This window comes from Hemicordylus capensis, chromosome 4 (genome assembly GCF_027244095.1).
Source record: "Hemicordylus capensis ecotype Gifberg chromosome 4, rHemCap1.1.pri, whole genome shotgun sequence".
In the NCBI taxonomy this organism is placed as follows: Eukaryota; Metazoa; Chordata; class Lepidosauria; order Squamata; family Cordylidae; genus Hemicordylus; species Hemicordylus capensis.
Window position 1 is genome coordinate 143,434,390 of NC_069660.1, and position 13,709 is coordinate 143,448,098.

General features: G+C 39.6%; 1 protein-coding gene across 1 annotated transcript in view; it reads right to left on the reverse strand.

Moving 5' to 3' along the window:
* Positions 1-13,709, reverse strand: part of CDC73 (cell division cycle 73) — a 182,574-nt gene that overhangs the window by 26,039 nt on the left and 142,826 nt on the right. Inside the window, exon 11 of the mRNA XM_053313544.1 lies at positions 1,908-1,965. Within this exon, the coding sequence (XP_053169519.1) occupies positions 1,908-1,965 (58 nt within the window). The remainder of the gene's footprint in view (positions 1-1,907; positions 1,966-13,709) is intronic.

Consider the following 13,709-nt stretch of genomic DNA (forward strand, 5'->3'; position numbering starts at 1 on the left):
CCTCTCTGCAGTCTATGAATCTGAAGAGAGAAGGGGGAACTGGTTGCCAGGCTTCCTCTTCTGATTGCTCGACAGCCACAGCAGCCAATCAGTATGGAGAGAGGGAGGAGCTTATTTCCCTCAACTCCAGTCCCAGGGAAGGCTACATTCATTAATGAATTCGGACGTAATGGAGGCAGCCACAAACTGGAGGCCAGAACAGCAAACTCCACATCAAACCAGGGTTTCAAATTGGAGTTTGATGAGTGAGCCCTCAGGTCTGAACTGCGGTTTCCCGCATTTGGATGATCAAGTTTGGGGGCTTCAGGCTGCTCTGCCTCCAGTTCCCCGTTATGTTTGAATCTGGCCCTAGAGTTATCAGGTTCCCTAAGTTAGAGAAAATGACTATTACAGAAGCTGAAGTTTCAGTATGCACGCACTCCCCATAAACATATGAAATTACCACTGATTTGACCATTAAAGCAGTGCAGCTAAGCTGCAGTAATAGTAGTTTAGGGCTAGGACCAAAGTAGTTTTCACAACATATCAACACTAAAGTCTCTGTGCATTTGATTCATGACTCTACACTGACAATATACTGTTTTGTTTTGTTTTTTAAAGAGGCATTCATCTGTAATTCATACTGCAGTACATGTAAAATAATGATTAAGAGATGCAGGGTGGAAACATTTCCCAAAAGGTTTCATTGGCTGACATCCAGACTAGCATTGCATACATACAGCAGTCTAAGTTTCATACTACTGCTGTGCTGTTGCTTGAGTGCGTGTTTGTGTGTGTGAGTGTGGGGGGTGTCACATGACCATCAGGGACATTTCTTGATGGCACACAGTATGCTTCTGAGGGAAGGGAAGATTGGTGAAAATCATCCCTTCTCCTGCTCAAGTAACAGCACAGCAATAGTATGGGGTTTGCAAGGCTACAAATGTGCAATACTAGTCTGGATGTCCAGCATTGTTTCATAAAACTCATTAATAACAACAAATGGATGCCAATGCAGTATTAGGCAAATGCAGCAATTTCAAAGTTGTAATTAAATTTTTTCAGGTGATTGCCCTAAGGAAATCTTGTTGGCGATACATATTTTATTGATTTATACTTTTTACATCAAGCTTTGAATTTGTTTCAGTATAACAATTAGAACACATGAAATGTTTTTAAAGATCCCTCCCCACCCCACCCCACAATCAAATATTTCAGTTCTACTACTTGGCTAACTTTTGAGATGCAGTGTGGTAAATTAAATTTGGTGAAGGTGTCCTTTTACAGTACAGGAGGATGTCATTAACTGTGGGTCTGGCACTCGTGGTTTCGTGTATCCATGATCGGGGGGGGGAATAAGGGTTAAACCTATGTATCTGCAGGTAGGGGGCAGCCAGATATGACCTTGGAAATCATTTCTGGACACTATTTTGAGATTGGGATTTTTTTTTCTTTTAAGCCAAACAACCCACGATTATCAGCAGATTTTCTACTGGGGGGGGGGCACTGCTGGACTGCTGGGAACCTGTGGAGCATGGTAGCCACCCCCTGTTGTTCGTAAGGCAATTTTACTCCTTTTTTGGACATTTTCCTGACCTCTAGGAGCCTAACTCCAGATTTTCATAGTCCCAATAATCCAGTGTTTGCCATTTCCATATCCGTGGTAGTAGCGGAGAACAGAACTCCCGCAAATACTGAGGTTCTCCTGTATAAACAGGTCAAACTATATGCCAAATCAGATCACAATTTATGGCATAAGCATATTTGTATAATAATTGTTTGGGGGGGATAATGCAAATTTTATGTAAATGACAGGGAAAAATGACAAGGAAATTTGCATGGGAAATTTTTCGAATTCATTTAAAACAAACAAACAAACAAACAAAACAAAACAAAATCCATATATCTGGGTTCAATGAAGTTTTTACCTGGTCTTGTCACAGGCTGTGCTGCTGGGGTTTGAGTCTTTCGTGCCGAAGCTCCTTCCTGTAGAAAGGGAAAAAGAGTCAGCCTTGAATCACCACACATCTATATCTATAACTATATATCTATTCGTTATGTGGAAAGAGCATCACAATTCAACCTTTCATGCCGAAGCTCCATCCTGTAGAAAGGGAAAAATAGTCAGCCTTGAATCACCACACATCTATATCTATAACTATATATCTATTCGTTATATGGAAAGAGAATCACCACAATTCAACCAAATCTTTAAAAAGACCAGAAGAACAATGTGTGTTTTACATATTCTATTTACAGTAACTATTTTTAAACGCCTAATTTTTCAATAACAATTTTTAGAAGCCTAATTTTTTAATATTTAAGTTCTTCTCGGTGAAACTTCCTGTTCAGTGAGGAAGCATCTTCCTTGCTGGACAGGTTTCATCGAGAGGAATTTGGAAATATTGAAAAACTCGAAAGTGAAGAAATACACTTATGTGGGCTCTCTTTCACTTTAGATGGGCAACATAATAGAACAGCAGCTCCTGGGGGGACCAGCTCTGCCCTGAGAAAAATACTGGGGCAGCCCTCGGTGCAAGGGCCGGCTTAAGACCAGTGTGCTCTGAGAGACGTTAAAAAAGAAGAGAGTCCAGGCCAGAGAAGCACACATCCTCAGCTCCTGAAGAGACTACTAAAGTTCCGAGACACAACAACCCTGTTTTTATTCTCTGTAACTTTTATTTGTTGTTGTTTTAGTATTCAAATAATTATAAGCCACCTTGGATATCTTGGCAGAAAGGCAGTATATAAATGCAACATATAAACAAGCATCCTTATCATACACCTAGTCAAAATGATCTCAACTGCAACTGACTGGCTAAATTGTAGTACCATTTTGCAACATGCCTACTTAAGTTATTATTCCAGTAAAGTATTTAATAGCCTCCCTGTCCACACATACCTATGCTGGTAAGTGTGGAGGTAAATGAAAATAACACACAACCATTTTACTTCTCTTGCCTAGAGGCAATTCTTTTTCATCACAGCTGACCAGGTGGACTGGGTATTTACCAGTACAGAAATCTGTCAGCTTAACCATTTTAATGTGAACACAAGTCTTGGCTCTCCAGAGGTAAGGCTAAGCCATTTCTGTTTTGGCTAAAAACAAAAGCAATGTCAAAAAGCCACGTTCCTGCCTCCATACACCTGTGAAATCCCACTGGATAAATAAATGCTGCCAATGCCAATTCAAGTATCTGTTCTCAGGCAGAAAATAACTTGCCTACTGTTAATCTTTTAACTAGGGATGTGAATGAACCGCAGTTCAAGCCCAATTCGGGAGCTTTAAGAAAGAGGAGAGCAAGTCTTTACATGCTCTCCACTGCCCCATGCAGCTTCCTGCTGTGCAGCACCAGCATGGACGCCATTTGTGTGGTCAGCAACACCATGCTAACCATGCAAATGGCGCCCATCCATACGTGGATGCCATGTGCGTGCTAGTGCAGCATGGGGATTCTTGGAACATGCTGTCCCAACAGGAAGTTGCATGGGGCGGCAGAGAGCAGGTAAGGATCTGCTCTGCTCTTTCTTAAAGCTCCTGAATTAGTTATAGGGAAGAAAGTAAACATTAAGCAGGAGTAGCATTTTGCTGGCACCACAGTTGGATGTCAAGCATGTCACACACTATTGGCACTGAAAAAAGATAAAGCAGCAGGAAAGTAAGAACTGTTCACACATGACATTTCACACTTTTTCCTATACAAAGAGGTGATCTGTGTATGCCATCATGTGTGCAAGTCATGCAACTGTCTGTATTGTCAGTTATATAGAAGCATCAAAGCATGCCCATTTATTAGTGTTCCCATAACATGCCAACAATGAAAGTACATGGCATGAGACTTCTCTCCATTCAAGGAAAGTATCAAGAATACAGATTCCAACAGATAAACACTCAGAAGAACTACCAAAATTAAGCTGTCACTTGTTTAACTATGTTAAAGCAAATGCAACTCAATGACTACAGCCATAAGCATTGTTGCTACAGAGTTCCCGGTTGTTTCAATGCAGGCTAATGGAAGTAGGGGCAGGTCCTACCAAACTGAATAGCAGCTGAATAGCAGCTGAATAGCAGCAGTGCCTGGTGCCTTGCATCCTTGCTTGAATCAGAACCTTTCACAACTGGTACTGTTAAACTAAATGTGTATTAAATTGTTCTCTCATGCCAATTAAAACCCAATACCGCTCTTTTGAACAATCCAGTAAGAGCCAAAGATACACAGTGGGCTATCTTTCACTTGTCCAGCTTACAAAGACTAGAATTTAGTTCACCATTTCCCTGTGGAATTTCAATAAAAAATGCTTAATTATATATAGGGAGCAATCATTGCTTGGCATGCACTGATAAACTTCTTCAACACGCAAAGCACAATATCTATTTTCTCTCTTCAAACGATACCATAAAGGATTAAAGCTTTTAAAGCAACTGATTTATCAGATTTCTGTAGCTTGCCAGTCACAAAATGACATTTTGCAGAGCAGGCTACAGTGTTAGAGATGCAGTATTGATGTGCTCTCTCTCTTTTTGTAATAACTTAGTTCACATATTTTGTATAGTTTTTCAAGTATTCTGTTAAGAATGATGAATTGCATGGCTATACATTTTGCTAATACTGTTCATACTATGCTTGGAGATACTTTGAATGTGTCATTGGAGAGTACATTGGATAGTTCTGAATACCACAGGTTTGCTCATGTGAATTACACGTGGAAAAAATTGGTTAATGTTTTGTTCCATTCATCATTATTTGCTTCACCATGGGAATATGATTATACAGCTTTTAATGTTACACATTTGTGTCCCTCAGATTTATTCCTTTTATATAATAAAGGGTTTATGTTAATTACTCTTTGTATTTTTTTTATTTTGCATCTTATTTTGGAGTATTCCCCTCTTATGTTTTTTTCATTGCAATGTTAGATCATTACTTCAATCACACATTATGGTCTATGTTGTACAGGTTTTTCTTTTAAAAAAACACCATAGTTTGTCCAGATTAATGGCTGAACTGATACAAACATAATATGCCCTGATTTGCATCAGTAAAGGGAAATAAATAGGCTGCCCTTAAAGAAAACGAAGGCCATCTTCAGCAGAGCCTTGGTACCAAAGCTGTTCCTCTTTTTGAAAATGAAGGTACAGAAGTCTGCCTTTCGAGCAAATGAGTGTCGAACACCAAGTAGCAATACTAGTCGTTACCTATTCAATAAAAACTGAACTCAACAGAGAACATTCCAAGAGTGAAATTGCCAACTAGCATTCATACCTTCATAGCACTATATCCAGATTGCTATTGCTATACACTATACATGTAGCTGCCCTGCTATTTGCAAGATTCAGCCAATGCAGAACACAGCTACTCCTAACGGCATGCTCAGAAAACATCACACCACTATGCCAAGTACTTGCACTGGCTCCTAAGTAGTTTCAAGGTGCAAAGATAGTTTAGATTTAGATAATCCTAGATGACTTGACTGCTATATACCAGGAGAACAAATGACACCTTCAGATGAGAGAGTCCCCATCTTGAATGTTCCCATCTGCATGCCCCATACCACAAAAGCATGAAAAACCACATTCTCAGTAGTTATCCCACAAGTGTGCAACTCCTTTCCCCTGGAAATAGCTCCAAGACCAAGCCTGGACATTTTCTAGAAGTACTACAAGGTGTCTGTTTTTAAACTGTCTTTTTGTGGTCAGGATTAAGCAAGAACAGCAGTTACAATACAACATTTTATTGAACTTTTGTTGTACCACCTGCCCCCTAGTCCTTGGGATGGAGCAGATGAGAAAAACAAGCTAAACAACTAAACACAATTTGGTACAATAAATTAATCAGATCTAAGGTTCTCATTACACAAAACGCTCACCAAAAAGCTAGCAGTGAAAAGATTGGTATGACTAATTCCACACTTTAAAGCCAGGCAACAAACTCACCTGCAGCATATTTTATTCTCACAACCACCCTGTGATACCAAGCTTAGCGTAAGAGAGAATTCTCCAGTGAGCCTCATGCTGTACACAAAGGTGAACCTTGGTAGCCACTATCTGAGTCCAGACTTACAGCCATTGCACAAACTCACTCTGTTAAGGAGCAGCTCAGACCGGGACACCAGTTTAACTAATCTAAATTTTCACATGCATTTTTTAAAAAGCACAGCTAAAGAAAGAGCTGCTAAAATTGTCACTGTTATGGCAGGAGAAAACATCTGCAAAAGATAACTGACAACCGAGAAAGGTGATTTCCAGTAACCAAGGAGTACAGCAGCGTCTCTCCTTCTTCCTGATGCTGTGATTGTACACTACCTCATTCCTCCTCGTCCCATGATATTCATTCTGATTTATTTAAATTAAGAGGAATCTCCTGGTCCTGTCCTACTACTGCATCTGAACACACATTCTAAAGATGAAGGGTTAACTAAACAAAAAGTTTAAAATTAATTTCAGTTAAAAGTCTGAGAAAACAGGTGTGTCTTCCTAAAAGCAAATAGAGAAGGAGATGCTCTCATTTTGACAGGAAGCACATTCCAAAGGCCTAGGGCAGTCAATGAGAAGACCTGGTCTCAAGTCACCATCCAATGAGACGAGCCGGTGGCAACGGTAACCAGACCTCTCCAGATGATTTTAGTAGGCGACAGGGTTTATGAAAAAGAAGGCACTCTCTTAAATATCTTGGACCCAAGCCATTTAAGGGCTTTGTCGGTAATAATCAGCACTTTGCATTTCATGCAGAAACTTATTCGCAGCCAGTGCAATTCTTTCAAAATTGGTGTTATATGGTCCTTTCGAGTTGTCCCTGAGACCAATCTGGCTGCTGTGTTCTGTACCAATTGTAGTTGCCAGACTACATACAAAGTCAGCCCCATGAAGAGTCCATTACGATGCTCAAGCCTAGAGGTTACCAGTATATGCACCAATGTTTTAAGGTCATTTTCCTCCAGAAACTGGCGTAGCTGACATATCAGTAGAAACTGTTAAAAAGCACTCCTAGCCAATGTCTTAACGCGCGCTCTCTCTGCTGTCATTCTAGTGATACTTAAAGACTTCTCTATCCTAGCAGGGATTTCGTCTGCCCGACATGGGACACATTATTATGTCACTGGCTGTATACCTGATCTGAATAATCTGTTGTCTCTTAGTTGTTCTATGTTTGGATTAAAAAACAAAGAAAGAGCTGTAAGCCATCTTGAATATTTATTCAAAATGGGAAAATGGGATGAATGCTAACAATGCAATGGTGCACTCTGCCATACATTACAATATAATGTGTATTTTCTCTTCCAGATTTCTCCATAACCATGATTTTGTTCCCAGCATGGCAAATAGACTTTTATTCTCCCCTCCTCCACAAAACCATGAAAATTTATAGGATTTATGGATTTATGTACAGTTTCAGACTAATCAGAGTATTTCATTCCAGATCAAGTGAAGGAGTGTGTTTACAACTGCTTCTGTAGCATCGTAATTCACCACTCCATATTTCACTTTTGCCCTTTTACCATTTTGTCTACTCAAACTGATTCACCACCACCTTTGAATACTACTCTAAAGTACTTCACATGCAATATAGCCATAGTCTTATGACCATCCTGAAAAATTGGTCAGTATCCCCATATTACATGAGGAGGGGCTGAGGCAACAATGGATTGCCTTAGGCTGTCCACCGAGTTCATGGCTAAATGTGATATCTGAACGTAGCTCATATTTTTAGTCACTACTATATCAGCTTTCAAATAAGATATAAAGTGTGATTCTGTGAAATGTTTGCACAACAGGTGCATGCATGCATGTGCCCCACCCACATTTTTTCACCACCTACAACTACAAAATGTCAAAGTGGATACTAAAACTGCGCAACTGTAGACACCTGGAAGCATGTCCCATTTAACTCAGCAGTACTTTTGAGTAGAATTTTTAGGAAATGATGATTTACCCTTTGTAATATCCACAACTGTGTGAAATAGAGGATATTCATTTTCCAGCAAACATCAGACAGATAGCTGAGATACAGAAAGCTCCCACAAAATATGGCCTGTGTAGCAAATAATACGGTACAATGCACACACTTGGAAATATACATTGAGTGCTAAGGATAAACAAAATATGCAGACCATATCCAAAGGCCGCAAATTTACTGCAGCACATTATGCACACCAATGCTGAAAAACAGACTACATAAATCGCTGTTCTGAACAGCATGCCATTTCACAGCATCTGTTTTTGAATAGTTTACATTTTAAAGAACTGTAACTGACTGCATATCATTTTTCCAGAGGTTCTGTGAATTTAGGGTGTGAAGCAATGGTCATGTTTTGCAAAGTTTTTGCTGTTGTTCTAGAAGAAAGATATAACCCATTCACATATGCATACCCATCCTTGGCTGACTGCAACACCAAGTGAATTCACTGGTGAATTCTTAAGTGCTGAGTAATTTTTCTATGAGAATTCAAACACTGGTCCAGGGAAAGGGGGTAGTCAACAGCACTCTGTTGTGTATACTGTCTGAATGAGGATTATAGCAGAATATTGTGGCTGCTGCATGCTCCCTCACCCTCAGAGAAAGATCACATAAAGGTGGTGGTGAACAGCAACACAGCAGTGGGCACCCACCACAATCTTATTCTGCAGGGCTGCAGGCAACAACTGCTTGTGTTTTAGCAAGCATATGGCAGACACTTCCCAAATGACAGACTATTTAACAGGGTTTGTCATTAACTGACAGTTCAGAAATGTTTAAGTTGCAAGTAAAATGTTTTTGCTAAGCTGCATAATTTGCTAAAATTAAGTAGTCTCCACTGACAGCACAAGGCAACACAGCACAAACATTGTCCATTTCTATAAAAATGAGCATAGACAAAGAGTGGAAGGGAATTCTGTACAGGACCAAAGGATGCTAAAACCTCTCTCTCTTGGATTTTGGAAGGCAAAGAAGAATCTCGCAGAGATTTTAGTATTCATTATGTTGATAGTTATTTTGAATTTAACGGTATATTTGCTATTGAATCTATTCGTTTCTGCAATAAACTACTGGGGTGAGGATGTCATACATTAAAGTTTCCAAAATTTGTCAAAAGTAAGACTAGGATGAATTATTAAATTGATAACATTTTAGCTACCTTTTACGTCTGTAGAATGCCTTGCTCTTAAGTGCTTTACAAAGTAAAATGAGCAATATAGACTTGTCCCTACTCCAGGAAATTTACTATCTACAATCAAGAATGGGGATAAGGAAAAGGAACAAAGGGAATGGAGAGCATTCTAGGTTTTTCTCATTGGTTTTGTTAGTGATCTGAGAATTTATTTTATTTTTACATTTATATTTCACTTTTCCTTCAAGAAGCCCAGAGCAGTGTACATGGTTATATTTATCATTACCTCAGAGGTAGGTTAGAACGGGAGGTAAGTGATTGGCCTAGAGTCTCCCAGTGAGTTTCATGGCTGACTGGGGATTTGAACCTGAGTCTCTCGAGTCCATCACTAATCATTATACCATGCTGGCTCTCTTAGATTCTATAGCTGAAGATGGGCCCCAGATTTAATAAATTTCTGAGTGGATTTCTTTATCAAGTTGTTTGGCCAAATATCAATTCTGTATTTATTGAAAGTGCCAAACTGAGGAGCCAGTTTGGTTGAGGAAACTATTTATTTCCTCAACAAGAAAAACTGTTTTAACAAAGACGGAAGGATGTACGAACATGTACTATGACTGTTGAAGCAGAGCAAGACCAAAGCATTGATTTTCCCCACTCAGAGAAACAGAACATTCACCCATTTAGAAGACAATTAAGAAAACTGAAGGTTCGTACTTGTTGCCCATCAGTCTTCATAATAAAAGTTTACTCCTGCCAATATACCAGACCAGTAACTGGTATGACATAGCACATCACTAGCTTGCTTTGAGCAAAACACAATTATTTAAAAAGACAACGGGAGGAAATGCTAGCTCTAATGGATGTGAATACAAAGTTAGACTTCCATGCTCTGAAATTGTGCAGAATGCACACATTAGCAAACTCCCTGTTTGCATGTCTAAGTGCACCTGTGACAGAAAACTGACTTTTGGCCCAGTGGCTGAGTTCAGGCATGGTATCGCCTTTGTCTGTACCACCGGCCCTTGCCCCCACCCCCACCCCCGTCTGTGTTGTCACTGGAAGTCAAGGTCATGACATCAGCTGCCTGTTGCATGTATCTCTATCCACATAAACAGTTTAAAACAGAACATTTTAGATGTAGACCTTAAAAATGTGAGATGTGAAACCACACATGGCTGAGAGGGGCTCCTTTTATTCTTATGCCTCTCAAGCTCTTTAAGAGAGAAAATAAATAAATTAAGAGAGAAAATAAGTAAACATCAGTTTTGAACTGGTGGCAACCCTCTGACAAAAACATAGGAAAACCTTCTCATGTGGGAACACAAGTGATCATTACTTTAAATTTCATTTCTCTACTACAGTTCCTGCACGGTTCTTGCCCTTCTTACTTGGGAGCCCAGCTGCCACACACACTAAAATCTGGAGAAGCTAGCTCCTTGGAAAGCCAAATGAATAAGCTGTGCACACTATTACTTAATTGGAAAATGAGGGGATGGGGGAACCTTTTCAGACAAAGCAGTAAATATTATCAGCTCTGTAGAGGAGGGGGAAATGACTGGTAAACTGCTGGGAGATCAACCATTGTACTTGTCTTTAAGTCAATGTAGTCTTCTCAGAAAAGCTATCTATGCTTGAGTGAAAATTGTCACAATGAAGCACAGAAAAATCTGAATTCATACAAATGTGTAAAATTCACTTGACATTTGATGAGCAAATGCTCTTTCATTAAACGGCAATTACTTTTGAGAGCATTATGTCTTGCGCTGTGCCAAATAGCCCAAAATCCATATGTGGAAATTAGGAGACCACTCAAATAATCCATTAAAGGTGCTGAAACTCAACAGAGAGGAGAGGAAAGTATCCAAAGGGTACAAAGAAAACTAGTTTTACTTTTCAAATGGCCCCAAACCCTTGAAAAAGCTCTGTAAAGTTCAAAATGTATTTCTACCCCTCTTTGAAACGGACACACACCTCTCCAAGGAAGAGTGAGCTGCAGCCCCCCACAGATACTTCCTGTATCTATGCCGGGGAAAGGGCAACCTATTCTTCCATTCTGAACGTAAAATATGTTTTCTACAGCATCTTTGGATACTTGCTTCTTGTTTCTTTCTTGCTTGTGTGTAGCTCCCCTGTTTCTAGATAGTTGACAAAATATGAGCAGAAGCAAAATTTAATTGTCACACTAGAGCCAGAAAGGTGGGCTCAGGAAGTTGAATTTCTACCACAACTGTTAAAGAGTAGAATAACAAAATTACAAAATAGATAAATGTTTTGCTGCAATGGCATATGGCTTTAGTGTCCTAACACACCATATTTAACCATTTGGAAGCAACAACCAACTTTGTTCTTACTCTGAAAAAGAACAATACATATATAAAGAATAAGGTTTTGGAGAGATTCTTAAACACACACACACACAATTCTAAAGCCTAGCACTCTCATTTTCAGTTTAGTTTCTGCTTTTAGAATGTGTCCACATTTTCGTCTGGCCACATTTCCTGTAAAAAAAATAGTAGCTCAACTTGCATATATGAAGAAAAGCCAATTAAAAGCATCAAAACAAGGAAAGAACACAAGCAAGGGAAAAACACAAGCAGGGAACCTCAAAGATGTAGTAGAAATATATTTTATTGAGCCCCACGTTTCAAGCCAGTGACTTCTTTAGAACCATTGATCAAAGCCAACTATGGTAGGCCTTGTCAAATTTTCTTTGGATCTAGGAACCAGACAATGGACATTTGACAAAATTATTGGACTTCGTGATGGACACTATGGAAGGGCAGGGTAAATGGGCTTCTCTTTAGTCCCTTTTATAAGCAACATACTGTACTCAGAACAGAAGCAAGGCTGTCTGGGACAAACAATGATGTTATTGAATAACTCTGCCACTGAATATTCTAGTCTATGTGCCAGGGTTAAATTTCTAGGTGTCGTGGCACCCTGGCACCTGGGCTTTGCTTAACTCTGACCTACGGTACTGTCCAAAGCATTCAGATCCTGCTGAACTCTTCCCAAATGCTTGACATACTTAGCTGTCAGATGGGGACACACATTCAAGCCCCCCTACTTTGTTTGAGGAACATAACCTTCACTCAGCCTAGATCTACCATGTAAGAAGTAGACTATTTTTCTTCTTAAAAATGACGTCAAACTACAATTCAATTTTGCAATCTTGTCTCTCATGAAATACGGATTGAGATGCAGAATGAGTGACAAAAACTGCAGCCATGCTGTTTCCTGCTGTCAATAGACATTCTGTGTCAGTTCCTGGCAATGCTCACAGCAATCTAGCTCGCTCTTTCCTCGGCCTTTCCTGGCACTAGTAGAGCTAGGGGAAGGGAGAGTGAAGGGAAGGACAGAGAGAACGGAGCTCGAGGCTGTTCTCCGGCCAGTACTGCATGAGTTGAATGAAATGACAATTGAGAGCTTCTAAATTAGACAAAAACAGATGCCAACAGCAAGGAAGAGAACCACTGTCATGAAGGCAGAGGGATGGGGATTAAATGCAGAACTGCAAAATAAAATAGTTGAAAAGACAAATTAAATATTCTGTAAATATCAACTGTTCACCAGCCACCACTCTTTTATCCTCTGCATAACTCAGTAATGATACTATGTCAAACACTGATTAACAATGGGGGAGGCGACAGAAAGACAGACACTAGTATGCTTTCCTTTTGACAGTGTGACCTTGAAGGGGCAAAGATTTAGCATATGACAAAATCTTTGGTCTTTGTACATGCAGCACTGATGAGAATTTTAATACTTCATACAATACTTACTGCTCTGCCTAAGGGTTTGTTTCTTGTTTGAAAGCATGTGCAAGAAAAGACTTGCATGCTTTGAAAAGACAGACAAGACTCAAATCCCAGGGGGTCAATAAACATGCTAGAGAGGATGGGTTTGTTTTGTTCAAAGATTCGTGGGACAAAGCAGAAAAGGCATGGAGGGATTTCTAATATTAGAGTTTGCCAGGGAGAGGATTTCTCACCAAAAAGAAACGAGTCTTTGCTTGGGTATACCAAATATTTGTTAACACAACCAGCAACACTTCATGCATATAAAATAAGGGAACTGTTGGGGGTTTCCAGTTTATTTTCTCCATTTCACTCCTTTTGTCTGTATTTGGGAAACACTATCACGCAATACTAAGTTCTCCTTGACATATTCTATTTCATTTCATTTCATTCCAAAAGAGGCAAAAATACAACTTTCTATTGCTACATGCAGCTTACAAGGAAACCAAATATCAAATAGTAAAGCATAACAAAATAAATATGGAAAAAGAGCATAAAGCCTGCTCAGATGCTTTGTCCCTGCTATTTTCTCTGGAGTGAGATCATATGGTTCTCCCCCTCATTACTAGTAGAAAGTAATACATGAATTTGGTCTCTTGGTTAATATATGCCTATAGTGAGGAGAAATGTATATATAGGAGGCTCTCATTCTGGCGGTTACGTTCTCAGCTACCCACTGTGAATGCCAAAAACTGATAATTGAAACTTTGAGGACCTACTGAATACTGAGAAGTCTAACCCCATCATTCCCATAGGTGCAAGGTTTCAGTTATTGCAGTTTTGGCATTCATATCCCTATGATAATGGAAAGCAGGTATATATAGCCTCACCACAAATGGCTGA